This window comes from Vulpes vulpes, chromosome 13, assembly GCF_048418805.1.
Source record: "Vulpes vulpes isolate BD-2025 chromosome 13, VulVul3, whole genome shotgun sequence".
Taxonomy (NCBI): domain Eukaryota; kingdom Metazoa; phylum Chordata; class Mammalia; order Carnivora; family Canidae; genus Vulpes; species Vulpes vulpes.
The window spans coordinates 83,428,400-83,450,101 of NC_132792.1; the positions used below are offsets into that span (position 1 = coordinate 83,428,400).

The 21,702-nt window shown below is 43.4% G+C and overlaps 1 protein-coding gene across 3 annotated transcripts in view; it reads left to right on the top strand.

Moving 5' to 3' along the window:
- The first annotated feature begins 6,541 nt into the window (after positions 1-6,541).
- PIEZO2 (piezo type mechanosensitive ion channel component 2) overlaps positions 6,542-21,702 on the top strand; it is a 441,773-nt gene continuing 426,612 nt past the window's right edge. For 2 of the 3 annotated variants that reach the window (XM_072734883.1, XM_072734882.1), the window contains exon 1: positions 6,542-6,704. In XM_072734883.1, coding sequence (XP_072590984.1) covers positions 6,641-6,704 — 64 coding nt within the window. In that variant the 5' untranslated portion in view covers positions 6,542-6,640. The remainder of the gene's footprint in view (positions 6,705-21,702) is intronic. The other variant, XM_026005962.2, reaches the window with a different exon arrangement.

The window sequence follows — 21,702 nt, forward strand, 5'->3', positions numbered from 1 at the left end:
TGGATGTCGTGCTTCGGTCTTGGGAGAAAGGAGACTGGTGTCTTATATTTATTTTAATAAGAGGGGCCATTTCCTCTCACCCCAAAACAAATAAGCAAAATGCCTGTTTGAAGGTCCTAAAAAAATCTTGGAAAAACCCATGATGTTTATCTCATCGTTGAGCAAACAGAAAGTTTCATGTTGATCCATGGAGAAAATGGATTGGACTTTCCAGAGTCAGGAAGTCCACCAACGTCGTCTGCTTTGCTTGTTTGGCAAGTGTGGTGAGTATTGCTCATAACCACCAGTGCTTTCCATCTACTAAAGAGTGAAAGGACAGCATGATTAAATTCTGGGCCTAAAGAGCAGCATCTCATTGGCTACAACTGTGGTCACAGGTCCAGAGAATACATAAATATGCTTTCTCTGTATAAAGATTTAAAAGAAGGTAAATTATACACACAGAAACTCCAAAGTAGGGAAAACTTATACAAAATCCAGGAGGGTCAAGAGACTTTATTTACAGTCATTTCAGCCAGAGTGGCAATGACCCAGATCTGGAGACTGAATCTCAGTGCAGAGCAGCAGCGCAAAGACAAGTCCCTACAGACTGAAAAACCTCCCAGGTTTGGGGGGCGACTGTCATTCCTTTAACATGCCTGGCTGTGTCCATTATTCTACTTCTGCTTAGTGAGTGTTTATTACTCTTTCAATTGAATTAAAAAGAAGATAGAAAGGACACCAATTGGAAATCATTGCTTAAGCTGTGGAGGACCCGTAGCTGGCATCAGTATACCTATGGCTGCAAGAGACCTCTGTTGTGTGCTAATTGCTGGCTTTCTACTCTAAGTACTTGTATTTTTTTTCAATATACTTTTAGCCAAAAGGTGGCACTGCAGGAGAATAAGTGAATGAAACTTTAAACCAGCTGACTGGGTTGTATGAGTCCCAGTTACCGGTTAATGGTAGTAACTAGATAAAGCCAATTCCAAAACTTGTTTACAATCAATGCATACCCATAATTTGAAACCTCTATAAAAGGCCAGTGGGTGAAAATTATTTAGGCTTACTGAGAATATTACCATTTCTAAGACCATTGAAAATATCTTGATGGAGTTTCAACACATACAGTTGGAATCCAAATCATTCTGAAGTTGTATTTATTAACTAATAAATATCTGCTAGGGTATGGGCAGGTATAGGTAAAGAGAAAATCTCATGTTTTTGTTTTGTTTATTAACTTGCTTCGAATGACTGTAATTCATTGTTAAATTGTCTCCCCAATTCCAGTTCCCTTTTTAAAGCTGTCCCCAGAGTTTGATAAGCCTTTTTAGACAAAATAGTGCTAAAACCAGTAACTTCTTCAAAGACTTCAGGAGCAAATACACAGAAAGAAACCAGACAACCTCTGAGATAAAAATCTACTCTTGGTGTTGGCTGTGAATAATGAATGGTGGTTTCTATGTTTTAGTGTCAGCCATCTGGGGACCTGTTTGCCCAAGGCAATTCATCAGCTTTGGCAGAGCACCCTCCCCACAAATTCATAATCTCTTCCTTTATTTATCAACCTTACAAAAAACAAATAAAATTTTACATGCTCCATTATTTTCATATGATATCTTTCTTGCCTGGTAATAGATATCTGTGTGTGTGTGTGTGTGTGTGTGTACATGTGTATATGTGTGTGTGTGTGTGTGTGTATACACGTGTATATGTGTGTGTGTGTGTCATGGAAGCAAATAAATAGCAAATAAATAGAATGCAATTCATTGCATTCTTAGAAACAGTCCTTAGAAACAGCATTTTGCTGTAGAGCCTACTGTATACCTTGCTTTGTGGATGAAATTTTGTCCATGCCCTGAAAACCTAAAATCTGACTGGAAAAATAGGACACATATACATGTCAGCTGATTTTTCAAGATTCTTGGACAGACACGAAGTCAGCAATCTGCTGGCTACATAAGAGGTTTTTTTTGCACTTTCATTGTGGATGATTCCGGTTAAGACCATTTGGAGGATAACCTATGTAGCAGAAGTATTACACGATGGTGTCTCCTACAAATTAGAAGTGGTCTAAGTTTTTGGAATTCAGAGATCTTGGAAATACTTCTGCCATAAACATTAAATTGACAGCTTAAAAAGGTTGCAACCACTGAATATATTTGCAAAATGAAAAAAGCTTCCATTATGCCTCCAAGCTTTTTCAAGTATAGGAGCCGAAAACTATATGGCTCCTGATGAAAATAACTTCTAAACAAATACTGTGACTTATAAAGGAAAACACAGAAATGGATACATCTAAAAATATTGTATTGGTACATGTGTAAGGAGAACATGTGTTGCCAATGCTAGAAGACATCCTCTAGTTGGCAGGAAGCACTCTATTCTCTAGGCTAGATGGCGCTGCGGAATTTTGGCAGATTTCACTGGGAGAAGAAAATGCCAGGTTGACAACTTTAGGTTCCTCTGGGAAATACTGGTTTGCAAAGTGACCCTATGAGACAATATCCACCCCTGAGATCTCCCAAAAGAAGCTAACAAAGCATTTGAGGGAATGGTAAATGACATAGGGCAAAACATGATATGGGACAGTGTTTGCCTATAGAGCATGTGGGAGAAAATTAGCACGGGGGACAAAGATGATGTTTCTGGATGACTTTGTCAATCAGGGTAGCATTAAACCAAGTTCAGAAAAGATAAAACCTAAACAGGTGAGATGAAACCCATGCAAGGCACAAAGTGCCATATTCTTTATTGCTGAAACGCAAACATTGAGGGAAAAAAAAAGTCTATTACTCAACTGTGCCACAGTTTTTAAACATATTACTGAGGCCAGTGCAACTTTCTAAGTATGGGAACAGGTTACTGTGCTTCAGCATGACAGTTTCAGAAAACTAGTCCTGGCTTTCCAGCAATAGCAATGGCAATAGTAATAATAATGGTAATGATGGCAGTTAATATTCATTGAATGATTACTATGCACCAGACACTTGGGTTAATTTACTCTGTAAATTGGGTTAATTACTCTGTAAATTGTCTCTTTCTGTATATACCATTACATATTATGTAGGTGTGTGGCTTTCTTCACCTTAGATGAGGACTCCAATGCCCTAAACTCTCAGTAATAATCAAAAGAAGTCACTATTGTCTATGTAGATGCAGAGAGGCATGGAGTGACTGGTGCTTAATTCACCACCTGTGCTATATGGGGGATCATATGGCATTCATCAACTATCAAAATAATGTGTTTGTGAATTTTCTATGTAGTTAATTTTATCCCCCAAAGTATTTGCTACCTTATGCCAGGTTTCATGCTCAGATTGAGGATCAAGTTCTCTAGCCATGCAGGGACTCCTGACCAATGGGATCAATATTCTTGTGGGCTGGAGAGTCCTTAAAAACAAAAGCTGTCTAGATATTAGAAACCTACCACTTCTCGATTTAGGTAAATTTTAGGGTAAAATAGCCCTTGTAAAGACAATGCCACTGGCTACTGATATGCATTGTGAAAATTTAGCTCCTAATAGGTGGTTTTGGCTTGGTGAGGCTAGTATTGAAAACCAATAGCGCGTCTCCTGAGTTCTGATATGTAAGTGAGGAGTGTGATTCTCTAATCAGACTGTATACCTGAGCATCACCTGAAGAGCTTTCACAAAAATACAGTCATGGAGGGGATGGGGGGGGGATTAAATCAGAATCTCTGGATATGGAGATGGAGCATTTATAGATTCCATCGAAAGCTCCCCAGGTGACTGGCATATGCGGCCACTACTACTATATGTGTAGTCTAGACAGTTAAAACTCCTTGGGTATATGTGTTGGTAAGACTAAAAAGCGGGATCCAGTTCTTAGTATCTTTATATATTTTTTAAGGTTTTATTTATTTATTCATGAGAGACACAGAGACAGCGGCAGAGACATGGGTAGAGGGAGAAGCAGGCTCCATGCAGGGAGCCTGATGTAGGACTCAGTTTCTGGACCTGGGATCAGGCCCTGAGCCAAAGGCAGACACTCTACTACTGAGCTACCCAGGGATCCCATTATCTTTAAAACCTGAACAGCCATATAGGCACACAATGTGGCAGAGAAAGCAAGAACTACATTTGGTAAGATCACTTATCTGCTACATTTCTTGTGTCTTAAGACACTTAAGCACCGGAGTTAGTTGTTTTGAAGGTATCTACACAGCGGGCATAAGGAAAGCCTAGAAAGAATGTGAGGAAATATTCAGAGAGAATTGAGAGTTCAGGTAGTTACACAATACCATTTAAAATTCCGGAGGGCTTTGTGACTTCTTAGTTAAGTCTCAAGAGCAAGTTGTACCAGGGAGGGAGAGAGAAAGAGGGGGAACACCATCTATGAACATCCAAATGCTAGGCGGGTCAGAAAGGGTGCAGAGTCTACAAAATGCAAAAACATTTCTTGGTAGTGGTCAATGATCTGCTGACAATTTAAGTTCCTATTGTCTCCTTTACCTCTACTTTTAGACACATAGCTACATTTGGGGTTTAGATATCCAGGCTTCTTCAGAGCTCCACAACACACAAATGATCTAAATTTTGGGGTATCTTCACAAGATTTTGTTACTTCCAGTCTTCATTAAAAAACGTCATGATTCAGTTTGTCGTTGTTAGAGAATTTGGTAAGGCATCTGACCTTAAAACACAAGTTTATTGTATCTCAGAAAAAGGAAGACCTGTTTATCACAGAGAACCAAGGTTTGCAAAAAAAAAATCAGCAGATTTTCCATCATCAACCAATTCAAGCCTAGAATGCTGGTGCTGTATGAAGTTAAATTCATCCTCTCTGTCCTATTTGTGGAAACCCCAGTTCTGAATGGCCCTCCCTACAGGTCAGAGCATCTGCCTCCGGATTCTGAGGATTCCAACAGTGCTCCAGCAAGGAGCTGGATAACTCTTGGATAATGGTGAAATGAGGGACTCAGACACTCTGGTGTCTCCCTGTTGGTACCAGATTTCCCTAGATCTCACCCCGAGAACAAGAAAAAAGGGAGGTTATTAGGAGAAAAGGGAAACAGTATATATACTCTTTTCCCCAGGAGTCATAACAAGGAGCAAACAAATTTGAGGCGAAAAGAAGAGTTCTCCAAACTGTACTAGGCGGGTACGTGTCTGAAAGCCCATACCCATTTCCAGAAAGACCCGGGATTTCTCAGAGCCCATTCAGCATGGAAACTTCTCACAAAGTTAAATATGGACGGGGTCATTGGGTCTGGATTGATTCTGGGTTCCATTCTTCTCAATCAACGCAAGTTGCGTACTGTACTGTGGACCTGGCCTGAGTGCCAGTCCCACAGAGTTGCTCAAGCTCCTGGCTGCTCTTGTGACACGTCTGTGCAGTTTTCTTGGAGCACCTAAGGATTCTCTGGGTTTGGGGCAAGCTCCGGGGCAGTCCCAGGGGACAGGATGCCAGGATGTGTGGCTTCTGTTCATGCAGAGTGACTGGACAGGGCCGAGCTGAGGGTCTGCAGGAGCCAGCGGCGGTGGAAAAGGCGCGGAGCCGGGCGGGAGGCTGCGGAGGCTGGGCTGCTCCTGCGCGCGGGGGCCGCGGGTGGGGGCGGGCTCCCCCGCGCCGGCTCGGGAGCCGCGGTCCCATTGGCCCGGGGACACGCCCGTCCCCGCGTGAGGCTTCGAAAGTTTCATTGAAGGTGGAGAAGTGCGCGCCCTCCGGGGAGCCGGGCTGGCCGCTGGGGCGAGGCTGCACCTCGGCGGGCGGGGGGCGCGCTGGCATCCGGACGGCGTTTGGTTTTCCTTTTATTATCATTTTTTTTCAGTTGAGGCCGTGGAGGAGGGAACTGGAGCCGGATCCCCCGGCTGTGCGCTTTCGTCTCGGTTTCTGCCCACGCTCGCTCGATTCCTCCTGGTGAGGGAGGGACTCGCAGCGCCGCCCCCGGACCGACAGCGCGAGCCGGTGCAGTCGGGGATGGCTCCGCGCGCCTGGCCGCTCGCACCCGGGTCTCTCCGGCACCAAGCCGGGGGGCGCAGAGGCTGAGCCGCGCCGCCGCTCGAGGAGCCGCCGCGGGGCGGCTCGGGACCTCGGGCAGCTCCGGGAGCCGGGCGGAGGGCGGCGCGCCGCAGCCTGCGTGGGCAGGGGCCGGCGCGCGGCGGCAGGCGGCAGGCGGCAGGCGGCAGGCGGCGGAGGCGCGTTGGCTCGGGAGGGGCTTCCGCGAGGAAAACTGCCGTCCCGGCCCGAGCGGCGCCCCAGGAGCGCGGGCTAGAGGACAGCTCGCCCTCCGGCCCTTCCTCGCCGCGCCGCCCCGGGACCCTCCGAAGCGCGCCCGGCCGCCCGCTCAAGAGGCCGGCGCCGCGGGATCGGGGCCTCCGCGCTTCATGGGCCGGCCGTGGGGGGCTCCGGCGCCGGGCGAGGGGGCTCCCTAGCCGGTTAGCGGCGGCCGAGCGCCCGACGAAGCGCTGCGGAGAGACCTGCGAGCGGCGAGCCCGAGCCCGAGCCCGGCGACGGGCGGCCCACAGCCCGGGGAGCGCGCCCTCGGGGCGGACGGCGCGACGGCCCAGCCTCGGGCCATGCCCGGTCGCCTGCGAGCCGCCCGCCGCCCGCCGCCCTAGGTGGGCATGGACCTGGCGCCTCCGCTGTAGGGGCCCTCGAGCTTCTCCCCTGGGCTTGCGCTCGCCGGACCGCCGCGATGGCCTCGGAAGTGGTGTGCGGGCTCGTCTTCAGGCTGCTGCTCCCCATCTGCCTGGCAGTAGGTGAGTGTGGTCCACTCGCCCAGGTTACCCGGGGCGGGGGCGCCTGGGGAGGGGGCCAGGCTTCCGAGCAAACCTAAGTTAAGGGCTCTAGTGCTGGGGATTCGCTGGGGGAGCCCGCGCCACGGTGGCGGGGCCGGGGAGTCAGGCGCGAGCTGTCGCGGGTGGCACAGCGGCGCACTCTCACTTGCCGCGCTGGGGCGCACGACCCGGGGGTCTCTGCTAAGGGCCCTGGCGGCCGGGATCCGCAGTGTGCTGAAGACTCTTTGTGTTGAATTTAGTTACACGTGGAATTTCTTTCGTAGAGTACTGACTTGTGCACAAAGGATGCAGATCTGGCAGACTGTCTTCCGGGGTGCCATGCAGCATGGCACCAGAGTCCCCTCCGCCCCCTTGTCCGCAGACGCACAGCACATGGTGTGTCCAGGGGGTACCTAAGCCGTTCCGCCCCCACTCCATATCCCAGCAGCTGTGACGGAAGAAGTGAAGCACTCTGGCCGCTCTAAAAAGAAAAGAAGTTAGAAGGCACAGGGAAACAGTGCCCTGAGGTCGCTTACTGTCTTTTATTCCACAAAAGCCCCTACAACAGAAGCTCTGGATGCTGGGGCCCTAAAGGACCAAGACCCTGTTCCGCCGTCCAGCCCACCTCCCACCCCCCACCCCCTGTCCCTCACAGATCTTTAAAAGGTTAGAGAGTTGGATTGGGACTCCCTGGGACCAGTGAGGGTTAAGGGAAGGCCAGAAGGGAGCCTCTTCAACTCCCAGTACAGGCTTTTACTATTTCTACAGGGCCAGCGGGGGCGTTAAAAGCAACTGGGTGTCAAGTCTAAAGACTGGCAGCCTGCCGGCAGTGAGAGTTTCTGAGTTTCTTCTCTAATAGAAGGTGCCTATTACACTGAATCCCACTTCTAGAAATGACCTTACTTTAGAAGTGCCTTACTTTTTACTTCCCCAACCAGAGCTAGAAAACAAAATACCTTTTGCCAAGTAGCAGCTTCGTTTACAAAGAAAGCGTGGGCTTCACAGAAAAAAGCCACCTTTCTGCAGTGTGCTAGAGGTTGAGGACTCAAGATCACACCTATGCTAAGTGTTTTATTTGTGCAGGGAGTATAAAGGGGGGGGGGGCATCTAGAGTGTTTCCTGAGTGTCTTAAATCCCAGCTACTTGGGAGGTCTTTGTAGTCTAGTATTGGGGTATCAGACACCTCCTCGGAAAACGTGAGAAGGCTTTCAGAGTGACAACAGTCTGTGGGGAAGACATGAAGGTCTTGGGGGGCAGCCGGAGGGGCATGGTGGCACGTGCTGGTCTTTCTCTGCCATTTGAGTTTCTAGGCAGGGCTATGTTGCAGGGATCTTCAGCCTTAACAACCACTCATGGAGGTGAGGAGCGCAGCACCCAGGAAGTCTATGTGGACCTCTCTCTCTCTGTGTCAGTTTGCTTCAGTTTCAGAATGGAAAAGGCTTGGAGAGAGCCATGGGGGAGAAATAAACCCAGGGTACTGCTGCCTTACATATATACATATGGTCTGGGCATCATCTGTGTATCCGAGGCACCTGGCACCGTGCCTGGCACGGTTGCTGTTTGCCCAGTGGAAGCCAGTGCCTGAGTTAACAAGGGGCTTTCAGTCTGAGGGCTGATTTGTGATGGTCCCTGCAGACGAGGCGGGCAGGGGGCCTGGGGAGTGGCGAGGGCCCGAAGGCACTCTCTTCCTCTTGATGCCCCGTCCTTTTCCCTCCTTACCATCCTCACTTCCTCCTCCCCAGCCTTTCCCTCTGCAGCCTCCCCTCCGGGTAGCAGCTGACCATTATTGACTCTTGGAAGAGTCGGGCAGGTGGTGACCTGCTGCCAGCGCGGTCCACTCCGGGCTGAATGTCGTGGCAGCAGGGTTTGCCCGCCGTTTGCCTGGTCACCCACCCCTCCCTGAGCGTCGGCCCTTGCAGAACCCGGCTCCCGGCAGCCCGGGACGCTCCGTGGCTGCTCGGGCCATCCGGGCTGTGCCATTCCGTCTAATCACTGGCGGTCTACACCGCAGAGCCCATCAGGAGGACTCCTTGAGCTCTGTCCTGCGGAGGAGAGGAGCGCGCCGCACTCCCAGCTCCCGCGGCCCGAGGCGAGGCGCCAGCCGGCGACAAGGGCGCTGCGCCGAGGCTCCCCGGGGTGCGGGGCGGAGCGGGCCCTGACCCCCGCCCTGTGGCTTGTTCCTGGGCGCTGGGCTCCGTAGGTAGGCTCCGCGCAGTGGCTCGCTCGCGGAGGGGACCCTTCTGGAAGGACGGCCGCTTCCAGGGACTCAGAGGCTAGCCCCGGCCCGCCCCTCGCCCCGCTCCCTGGCTCCCGGGAAAGCCCTGTCGCCCGGGGGAGCCTAGGCCCCCTGCCCGTCCCAGCGCGCGCTTCTGGATTTCCACGCATCTTCTGGTCTAACAGAAGGGAGGCTAACCTGTGCGCGCGCGGGTGCGTGCGAGTGTGTGTGCGGGGAGTGGCCGCGGTGGAGGCCCCAGTCTCTTTCCTCCCCGACCCTGAACCTAAGGGAAGGTGCAGCCCAAGGACCTCGGACCTCGTGCCCTGCCTGCAAGAGCTCCTGGAAGACGGGGTGCTGATACTCTGAGGATCCCCTCACTTGCTGGCTGCCGCTTAGGAAAGACAACCACTTACCAAGGACTAGATGCCTTCTAATCATTGTACTTGTAGTGACAAAAAGGGACTGGGTAGGTGTCACCTGGTTTGGGGGTTCAAGTCTCAACAAGAAGTGGATATTTTCAAGGTTATTGGAGGGTTTTCAGGTCTGCCCACTCCCAAGGTGCTACTAAATCAAATATTCAGGTCTCCCTAATATCCTGGTCACGGAGAGTGCAGTGATCTGTTTGCCATTAGAATCGATTTTTACATTTTAGCCATCTATTTTTATACCTGGGCAAGGCAACCTTCAAAGCCAGGCCTTTGCAGAAGCTTGTGTATTTAAAAACAAAACAAAACATTTCTCTAATATTGGTGTTGAAATTTTTCTGCACACAGATACGCTCTAGCCTTTTCACTTAATGATAGATGTGAAAATTAGCTGCCCTTGTGTTTAAACTGACACTGAAGCTTTTTCTTTTTTCCTGCTGAAAGAAGTTTACAGAGAAGTGAGAAGTGAACTCAGGCCTCTTTTATGCAGGTGTTATGTGGCTCTTAAGCATTAAAAGCAAAATAAAAACTATAATGTTTATCATCCAAAATGAATATCCAGTGACAGATTTTCCCGCCTCAGTAGAAACTGAAAACTTTAAAGATCTCCCTAACTATTTTTGATTACTTGGGTAGCCATTTTGATTTTTTTATCTATATAAATAATACATGGGAGAAAAAAAGACAAAACTTTCCATGATATTATGAAATCTCTAATAATCATAAAATGATCATTGTTGAGTACTTTACAAATGTTTTTGCACTTGTTTTCTTTTAACATGATTGTACTGCCCCCCCCCCCACCATCTTTAAGACTATGATTTGAGTCTATTCCTGGGTCAGAACTGGAGTTGTACATTTTAATTCATATGCACTTGACCCATTCATTCCATTTTGCCCAGTGCTGCTTGGAGTTTCCTAATGTTCTGCCTAAAGAGCCAACTTGACCATTTTCAGGGCAGAGGAGGGGAGCTGACTTGGACAGAACAGATTGGTCCAGGAGGGGCAGAGCCACAGTGGCATCACTGCCTTATGCTTACCCTAAATGAAGTGACTAGAGCTTAGAAAAGAACAGAGCAGAACAGGAGACTATAAAACACAAAAGGAATCAACAACCAACTAATGCTCTGAGAAAAGAAATCACACGTGGGTAATTGTGCAAATCCTGGAAGGATTTCTGAAATTCCTTTTAGAGATACTGGATAAAAAAGCAAAACCATGGAGTTGTTTTTGAATTATGTATGGGTGTGTCTACCTAATATATTTTTTTCTTTACAGCATAATATGTTTCTCCCTATGTGGCATGTGGCATTTTGAAATCACACTTATATACACCCCAAAAATTATAGATGATGCCTGATTGGAGGTCTCCTTCCCTTGCCCCTGCTGTAGCTCTCAGGGGAAGGAAATTTCAGCTGTTGAAGGATGCATTACTTTCAGTGTTTGAAGTTACTTTCTTTTCTATTACACCTTCCCAGTCTCATTTAGGTCAATACTATTTATCACTTTCAGAAAATAGAAAAGTAATAGTGGAAAGAATAAGACATATATAGTTAAACTCTAAAATAAAATATTTTGTAAACACAGATGGATACGACCATTTTGTTGCATGGGCTGTGGAAGCTGGAACTGTGTGTCCAGCCTGTAGGTTTGGCAGTGGGTGTGTTACTTTACAAGCAATATATGCTTGTTCATAATCAATGATAAGCAGGCTGCTTCGGACCTCAGCTTCAGGAAAAATATGTGACTTGGCAGTTTCAGAGATCTCCATTCACATCCTGGCTCTGCCCTTTACTATGTGATCATAGAATTGTTTTTGCTTGTTTCTCCTTTCTTTCTGTAAAAGGGAGTTATTACTGCCTCCTTCCTTAGGCAGTTGGAAGATAGTATGCTCTGCGCACCTTGTATAATGCTTGACACTCTGCAGGTCCTCAAAATGGAAGGCATTAGTGCATATATGTCGATGAACAGAAGAGCAAGGATGCTTGAGGAAAGTTGTAACAGAAATTAAGACTAACAGGTAGTGACATGGGTCATAAGGATACTGATATGTGTAGGTGGGATTCACATGAAAGCAACTCTGTACCTTACTACAGCCAAGTTATGCAATTGAAAGTGGGTATGTGTGTGTTGTGGAAGAATTTTTAATTATCAGGATTTTCCACACCGGTTTTGCTCAATATTCTACATATGCACAATTGCATTCCTCTGGTTAAATAATATGGTCTCCTTAGAACTATGCCAACAGTGCTTACTTTTGACTCTCTTACACTATACCACCATTTTCATAGTCTTTATCGAATATTATTTTGTTTATCTATTTTACACAGGCATTTTTCCTTTAGTTCCTTTGCTACTATAATTGTATGTGAAGTTGAAATTCATATACCAGTATATGATATTATAACTTTTCCCATAAATATTCAGAACTTAGCATAGGCATACCTGGATATTTAAGAACAATTGATTAAGAGCAGTATGGTGATTGCTTTAATAAAGCATTAAATTTTGTAAAATGTGTAGATTTAAACAGTTGTTTTGAGGACATGGAATCAGGTGTACAAAATAAAACAAATATATCATTGAATCGAGGCTAAACACAAAGCTGTTTTGGAAAACATTTTTAAAGTTTTTGGCTGTAAGAGATAAGCATTTATGAGGCTTATCACATTTACCAGATCCTTCGTTTGGCCTTTCAGACCATCAGGACATGGCAGGATCAAGAAAGATACATACTCAGAATCTGTGGAGAGAACATGCCAGACATTTTTGACTACTTCATAATTGTGACCTACCCCCAAACTATCTAATGGGCATGGAGCACTTAGCTAAATACTTTTAAAAATTTAATAGTGATTACCTAAAACTTTTGCATCTCTTCTATTTATAGGTAGAATTTTTAAAAAAACTATATATATGATGGTAATTAAATGCATTTCAAGCTTCCTGCAGAATATATATTTTTTTGTTTGCTTCATTTTATCATACAGGAAGGCGAAGTTTCTGACTGCCACTTTTGAATTATCCTATTTGCTGTATTTGTAGACACAATCCCACGTTCAACTAGGATATCATGGATGGACATATTTAATTTTTTTGGTATGTGAATTTCAAATTTTAGATACATTTATAAAAAACAATGGATCTTCTGTATCTATCTGTGTGGTTAGTTCTCATTTTCTGTTGCAATTTCACCAGTCATCTGGAGATGAAGATGTTGCTAAGACTTTACTCCTTTTATTTTTATTTTCCAGTTTTATTGAGAAATAACTGACATACATCCCTGTGTAAATGAAAGGTGTGCAGCATGATGGCTTGACTTACATATATTGTGAAGTGACCACCCACCGTAGGTGACATTCATTTTCTCATATGGATACCATAAGAAGAATAGAAAGAAGCAAAGGATAAAGGAGAAGAAATTCTTGTGATGGGAACTCTTAGTATTTCTTCTCTTAACACCTTTGCTGTATCTCACACAGCAGGGTTAGCTATAGTCATCATGCTGTCCATTACATCCCTGGTACTTGTGTATCTTATAACTGGAAGGTTTTATCTTTTGACCAACTTCCTCAATCCCCTTCCCTATTCCACTCCCTGCATTTTTTTTTTTTTTTTAGATTCCACATATAAGTGAAATGATACATACAGTGTTTGTTTTGTGTTTCTCGTTCTGACTTATTTCACTTAGATGATGCCTTCGAGGTCCATTCATGTTGTTGCAAATGATAGGATTTCCTCATTTTTAATGGCTGAATAATGTTTCATTGCGTGTGTATATGTAAATTTGTTTTTTTGCTATTGAGTTGTAGGAGTTTTTTTTAATGTTTTGTATATTAACCCCTTATTAGATAGATGGTTAGCAAATATTTTTCCCATTGCATAGATTGTCATTTCACTTTTTGTTGTTGTTGTTGTTTTTCTGTGCAGAAGCTTTTTAGTTTGATGTAGCTTGATTAGTTTGGCTCCCTTGTCAAATATTAGTTGACCGTGTAATTTTGGTTTCTATCTGGGCTCTCAATTCTGTTCCATTTGTCTGTCTGTTTTTATGCCAATACCATGTTATTTTGATGACGATAGCTTATAACTTGAAATCAAGAATCGTGATGCCTCCTGCTTTGTTCTTTTTTCTCAGGATTTTTCTGGCCATTCAGGGTCTTTTGTGGTTCCATATGAACTTCAGGGGTGTTTTATCTGCTTCTATAAGAAATGCCATTGAAATCTTGATAAGTTTGCATTGAGTCTATAGATGGCTTTTGGTGGTATTTACATCTTAACAATATTAATTCTTCCAAACTATTACCGTGGGATACTATTCCATTTATTTGTGTTGCCTTCAATTTCTTTCATCAATATCTTGTTTTCAGCATAGATATCTTTCTTTTTTTTTAAGATCTTATGTATTTATTCATGAGAGATAAAGAGAGAGGCAGAGACATAGGTAGAGAGAGAAGCAGGCTTCCTGCAGGAAGCCTGATGCGGGACTTGATCCCAGAACCCCGGGATCACGTCCTGCTCAACCACTGAGCCATCCAGGTACCCCAGCATAGATATCTTTCATCTCTTTAGTATTTTATTGTTAAATTTCTTCCTAACTATTTTATTATTTTTGATGCTATTGGAAATGAAATCAATTTCTTTATTTCTTTTTTTTTTTAAATTTCATTGTTAGTGCATTAATCAATCTCTTAAGGAGTTATTTATTCTATCACCCAAACTCAGATGGATCCTTCTTTAAATAATTTTTCCAACTCTGAACTCTTCACCTGACTCCCCTCCTCCTCCTTGCCTTGAGAATTGGTTTGGTCAACACCAAGCTTCTTATCTTCCCTCTGCAGCCATCTCTTGTGAGCTTAGTGCAAGACTTCCCTCCTCTCCTTGATCTGTACATTTACAGTGATACTGTTGGTGGCACTGACCCTCAGGTGCAGGTGGTTTTTGTTTTTGTTTTTGTTTTTTAATAAATCAAATATCTTGTTCAGAGATGTTCCTCTAGATTTGTCTTTGCTCTTTCATCCCAGACAACAGGGTTATCTTGGGTTCACATTTGTGTGTCCTGTAGTGTTAGAGAACCTCAAACCTCCATCTTGGCCTCTTGACCTTTTCCATCCTTTCCAGGTGTGACTTCCCCTGCTCAAAGCTCTCCACAATCAATTCAGCAGAACTTGGGGCTTTTGTCAGCATCAGTTAATTCCAGTCTCACTCCAGTCAAATCAGGCAAACCACTATTGCTTGGTTATCAGCCCAAGAAGTTTGTATTCTTCTCCTGGGAGCAAGTGGATTCTTTTCTCCAGTCGATAGATAACCCTTTCGGCCAGTTTCAAGCAAAGACAATTCTATTCTTCACAAGACTTTTCTGTTTCTTAGGCTAATGAGGCTTAGATAAGATAAACTTTATATCTCTCACATGATAATCAAGATATAGGTGATCCAACGCTGGTATGTTAACTATGCTCCATGATGTTACTTGGGGAAGCTACTGTTGCTCTGCTGTCTTACAAGTGTTTCACTCATCCCCGTGGTTCAAGGTAGCCTGTTCCCATGTTTACATCAAGCTGAGAGATAGAGGAAGTAAACACAGAAGGAACACTTCTTCCTTACCCTGTAAGGACACAATATGAAAGTTGAATGACTCACTTCTATTCACTTCCCACTAGCTTGAGTTTAGTAATATTATATACCTACCTAACTGCAAGGAAATCTGGAAAATATTTTTAGTTTGGCTGGTAATGAGCTCAGCTAAAAATGAGGGGAAGATGGTTCTGTTGTAGTGATAGAGAAAAAGAAAAATGAATATCGGCATACAAATACCAGTCTATGCTTCCTATAGATGAGGGTAATTTAACGTACCTTGCAGACACTGCTAATTTGTCTAACTGCCATCTCCACTTTGTTTCCAGACCTATAACTAGACTCAGGTTCCAGCAGGCTCCTAAAGGTGAAGTACAAAGTGTGACCCATGAAAATCCAAAAGAACTGAGTTTTCCAATTTATATAGACAGAAATTTGAGGAATATATGTTGGAATGGGTGTTAAGGGTTTAGGATAACATAAAGAAGAAACATAAGGTTTGATTGGCCAAATTTATTGATATGAAACCACTAAGAAAAAACTCTGGATTCATTGTTGTTACTCTAGGGGTTAGAAAGGGCTCTGCTTGTTTGCCTGGTTGGTTGGTTGGCTGGAACATGGAGAAAAGGGTGACCTACACTGAGTTGTAATGCCAGACCTGTCTTGGTACACTGTAGAGGAAGAGATCCAAAAGCTTAGAGAGATTGGAATGATAGAGTCAATTTATCATGCAAGAATAACTCATGCACCTTGGTCTAGAGGACACATGTTTCTCCACAAATGAGAAATAATTTGTGAGGAGACTCTCAAAATTCTTGAAGAACTCTGTGGTTGTTTTTCTCTGTAGGTCAAAAATTACAGTGGACACTACTACCACTGACTGGGAATCCTTAGATACGATGGAGATATTTGGGTCCCAGGCATCAAATGGCCCACTTAATTTCCAAAGCCAAGGTGGGTATAGTTATTGTAATGGTCAGTGGAGTCAAAGCAGTGATCAAAGTAGTCTGACCTGAAGAGAACTTGGCCTTTGGCTTATTCATAGTGTCCTAGAAGTGAAATAGATAAGCAATCTACTAAATTCTGACTTGATTGGTATACATGGAAGAGTTGTAGGACAAATGAACCAAAGTCTGACTTGAATCATCAACCCAGAGTCATAGCCCCTCCATCAATTCCCAAGCTTGAGCCAGTTTATAGACTCAGAACTTTGAATGAAAGACTTGGGAAGAACAGAAATGTCTGCTTCGAAGTGCCCAAAAGAGCCATCTATCAACTAGAAAAAAAAAGGATCTACTTGCTACCAGGACAAGAATGCAAACTTTCTGGGCTGGTAGCTAAGCACTGTATTGCAGGTGGAATGGCAACAACAGTTTGCCTGATTTGACTAGTGAAGACTGGAATGTAATTGATGCTGAGAAAAGCCCTAAGTACTCTTAACTTAGAATAGCAGACAAGGTCCTTTTATGTGGCCAACTACATTTCCATTTCACCTTCCTCACCTTGTTTCTTTGAGTAATAAGTACCTTCATTTAAAGAGTAAATATTTGTGGAAAGATAAGTTTACTATTTGTCATCCACATGTTAATATAAGTTAGTTCAAATAGCTTATTTTCCTTTTTTTCACCTACTTGAAATGGAATGGACATTGGAACTGAATAAGGAGACACAGTTGCTAAATGTTAGATACAGGTATGGTCTAGATACTAGGGATTTTTTTTTTTTTTTTTTTGAGCCATAATATCACAGGGCATTTAGGGGCTTACCAGGAAGTATTCCAATGCCAAAAGCATCACATCTTTCCTAGGGCTAGCCCTATATACAGGAAACAGAACATAAAAATCCTTCCCTCTTCTTCCTCTTGTTTGTATTATATGGTTTCTGACATTCAAGGGGAAATTGTTTTGATTAAGCCCCCAGCTCTAAAGTCTAGTTGTTTAGATATAGACCTTGGCTTGTCATACTAGCTATGTGAATGACCTTAATCAAGTTGTTTAATCTCTCTGTTTTTCAGTTATTTCCTCTGTGAAATGAGTTGATTATAATAGTGCCTAGCTCAGGGCAGCCCAGGTGGCTCAGCGGTTTAGCGCCGCCTTCAGCCAAGAGTGTGATCCTGGAGTCCTGGGATCGAATCCCACATCGGGCTCCCTGCATGGAGCCTGCTTCTCTCCCTCTGCCTGTGTCTCTGCCTCTCTCTCTCTCTCTGTGTGTCTCTCATGAATAAATAAATAAAATCTTTAAAAAAAATAGTACCAAGCTCAGAGCATTATTGCAAGGCTTAGATTGCAAGACTTGATGCAGTGCCTGATACAGTAAACACTCAATAGGTCTTAGGTCTGATGATTAGTTCCAGACTCAGAAATTAGGCATTGCTATTAATCAAAGGCTAGTTTGAGGACCTGTTCATCAGGAGCAATGTGGTTTCAATGTGCAGTTGATTTGGAGTTCCAGTCAACTTCCAAAGAAGCTTTGGAATGAGACCTGTTGGAAGTTGAAGACTGTCTAGATCACATGCGTGCCACTCCCCCCCCACCCCCCCCCTTCCATCATATATACTGGAATGCTCTGCACCATTGTTTGTTGTTACCTTTGAAACAATGTGACATCTTCTCCCTTTTTTTAAAATTCTTTTTCCCAGGCAGAATGAAGTGTTCCTTTGTGTTCACTTGGCACTAGGTTCATTTTATCACAGAGTTTTGTACTTAGTTATATGATTGCTGTCTTCCATTCTATGTATCTGCGAATTCAGAGACTCTGTGTAATCCTTCATTTCCTTAGCTCTCACTTACCGCTTAACACATAGTAGGTATTTATATATATATAAATTATAAATAATAATAATAATAAAATTATATATGTTAGAAATTTTAGAAGTTCTAGAAGTTTTTTTTTATTGCAAAATTGTATCCAATCATTATACTTTAGCTGTCTAGCAAGGGCTGTAACATCCAGTGAATACTGAAAAAATATTTGCCAATTAATTAAGAAATTCATGGGCTAAATATTTTCTTCTTGAATATCTCAGAAGTGGGAAAATTCAGTTAGGTCTAGCATCTTATAGCTCTTGATTTTTATGTCTTCCAATATAAAATTCATAATAGTCTAATTTACATTCTCTGGGACTTTCAAAATGTGAATTTTATCAACATAGTGATGGATAAATTTTATTTACTTTGCAGTGAATAGAGAAGGCAAAGTGCATTTGACAGTGGTAAAGCTTGACCGGAGCATCCTCCTTGAAGTGCATATGATTTTTTAAAATGTTTTCAGCTCTCCTGGAACCACACAAATCGATTTGTTTTCTGTTGTGGTCAAACCCGCTAGGTTAGCAGTTTTGGCCACAGGTGCAGGAAGGAGGAACAGTGGAGATCCTTAACAAGATGGTAATTTTGAACCATACTTCCATGGAAATGAATTATAAATCTGTGCAGCATTGAGTGGTTCCTGCTTCTGCCATTTCTTTGCTCCTTTTGAATTCCCCAGACTACACTTGCCTGCTAGCAGCATTCTGCTTTGGTATCACCACAGACATATGTGCTCTTGCTGGAGAATCTACTCTGCGAGTATTTTGCAAAGGGCTCTGGTCTGAAAGTCTAACGAATAAGTCTCAACCCTATTAATAATGAGCTATGTGACTTTCCCAAGTCACAGAAACTCCCTATTCCTCAATTACATCATCTAAAATATGAGGTGCTCAAGCCTGAGAAATATTTTCATGGTCTTCACGGTAATATTTCTGCCCATATTTTTTTTCAATACTAAAAGATATGACTTGTAAAGCATTGCTTTTTAACCAACACACCAGAAATTTTATATCTAAATTGTTCTGGACTCTTAATAACCATCATACATAAATCATTTCACACTTGACCTCAAAGAACTGTTAGGAAAGAAAAGGAAAATAATTTCATATCAAGTTAGGTATTTGAGGGTTTTTCACAACAGTTGGTATGAAGGTTTTGTAATCCTAACATTTCAGTGACTCTCTGTCACCTGCTCCCGACACAGAATCACACACAGATGATTATCGGTGATGATAATAAAGAACAAAATGTGTGGTCAAAGCTGGTCTGTCACTGGCTGTGTGTGGCTTTGCGGAACTAAATGAATTTTACCACCCGTCGTTTATAAAGGTCAGACATGCCTTAAAGAAAACCAAAACATGTAGAGTTAGTAATTGAAGCTAAATGAAACTGTAGAGACCTAGGATGATATATAGAACATTTGAATGAGGAAAAGATTTATTTTGAGCACAATACTGAATTTATCACAAAATGTAGCATGTCAGTGACGTTGTAAGATCTTATGAGACTTTAGCTGGACCATTCTGTTATCCAGACAAGGACATGGGAGGAGCACAAAAACTGCAGGCGTGTGTAGATAAGAGTCCAAGGCCGGGGTGGAGGTGGGAGTAGCTCTCCTGTACCTGCAGGGCTCTCTCTGAGCTGCGGGGATACTGTTGGGTGTGAGCTTCCTGCACTTCAAAGCCTCTTACCCCTTCCTTCTCCTCTTTCCATCTTTTTAATCTTCAGGTTTTAAAATCCTTTAAGGGCAGCCCAGGTGGCTCAGCTGTTTAGCGCCACCTTCAGCCCAGGGTGTGATCCTGGGGACCTGTGATGTAGTCCCAAGTCGGGCTCCCTGCTTGGAGCCTGTTTCTCCACCTGCCTGTGTCTCAGCCTCTCTCCCTCCCTCCCTCTGTATCTCTCGTGAAAAAAGAAATGAAATCCTTAAAATAAAAATAAAAATCTTTTAAATTAGCCTGACCAGAGGAATCCTGATTCTTGTTGGCCTTGGGGCCTGAAGTCACACAGCTGATAAACAGTGAAGCCTTCCTAATGGACCCAGGCTTGACACCCCCATGCCAGACAGAATTGCTGTAGCAGTCAGCCTCTGGTGGGTCATCTTCAGGCAGGAGAGACAGTTATAGGTCAGGTTACAAGGCTATGGGAAGAGGGGGAGTAATAAAATGGAGTTTGTTTCTGGGGAGCCAGTATTTTCCAGAAACCTCTAGCTCCCTGGAATTTATCATTAACAACAACAAACTTCTTTAGCAACAATTTTCAAAGTGTCCTCATTCTTGCTGTTGCATTGCCATACGGTTATACTGTATTCTGACCCATGCTGGCATTTCTCAGCAACCTCCATCTCATGCACACCTTGGGCTATTTTCAGACCTTAAAACCACTCTGGATATGCAATAGTTTCCCACCATAGAGGTTAATTAAAAGGGATGCTGTAGAGGCCCCAAAGGCATTTGTTAAATTGGATATCAAAATATTTTGAGCATTTATTTTTAGAATAAGGGTTACTACTAAAAGTTACTACCTAGAAGGGCACAAATCTCCGGAATTATCTTACCCTCATGACACTGATCCGTTATCCATTCCAATACTCGGATTTGTATCTTAAATCTAGTCCCAGAAAGTCCTTTTTTTTTTTTTTTTAAGATTTTATTTATTTATTTATTTATTTATTTAGGAGAAACAGAGAGAGAGAGAGAGGCAGAGACACAGGCAGAGGGAGAAGCAGGCCCCATGCAGGGAGCCCGATGTGGGACTCGATCCCAGCACCCCAGGATCACGCCCTGGGCTAAACAGCTGAGCCACCCAGGGATCCCCCCAGAAGGTCCATTTTAAATGTAGTGCTGGCTATACAAAAACATCACAATCATGAAAGACAGGAGAGACTAAGGAACTTTCACAGATTGGAAGAGAAAAAGAAGACAAGAACCTAAATGCATTGTGACATCCTGGATTGGCTCCCCAGAACGGAAGAAGTGTATTAGTGGTAAATCGGTAAAACCCGATGAAATTGACAGTTTAGTTAAAAGTATTGTTCCACACTTATTTTCTCAATTTGAGAATTATACTAAGGTTATGCAGGATATTGGGAAGCTGGGTGAAGTCATCATGGGAGCTTTCTGAGTTAATTTAGCAACTCTTTTGTAAGCCCAAAATAATTTTAAAACAGAAGGTTTTTAAAGTCAAGAAAAATAATAAATGTAGTGCTGGTCTACCAGAAAGGGAACAGTGCTAGTCAAACTCCATTTAGAATATTTTTCCAATTATGAGCCACACTATAATCATATTTCATAAATTTGAATATGCATAAAATTCATTTTCTTGAAAAGAATATATTTAAAATGTGATTTTAATAGTCCTTGATGACTCTGCTTCTTTCATTATTTTTTATTATCTTCTGATTTGGGCCATTTTTTCTTCCATTATACATTTCCCAGAATGCACTCAAATAATACAGTAATCCAAGATTTTCATAATGTATCCGGTTTTTCCTATCTTAAAATAGTGTTGGCTTTTGTTTACTTCAATGTCAAAGAAAACTGATGGCTGTTTTTTGTTTGTTTGTTTGTTTTTTTGCTGATTCATCTCTCTGTATCACTTTTGATTTTATTGCTTTCTAGGTTTCTTTTTTTTGGCAAATGCCCAAGAGGAGTTTGACAATTTTTTAAAATCTTATTTTTAAAGTTCTCTAACTATTACCATTTAGACCTTCCCACCCATGTATTCCTAGATCAATTATTGGCGCTTCAGCTCAATTCTCAACGGAAGTGTAAGAAAAAATATATATGTTTTTTTGGTCACCTATTTTCTTCTTTCTTCTTAAACATTAAACAGCACAGAGGGATAAATATAAGAGAGGTTTACAGATCATCCATGGTGTGTGTGGTAGTTCAGTGTGGACCCCAGACTGAAGTCCTTACCAATGGCTGTGTGCCCCCCACTGCCTATGGCGAGAGGCCGCTCGGTCC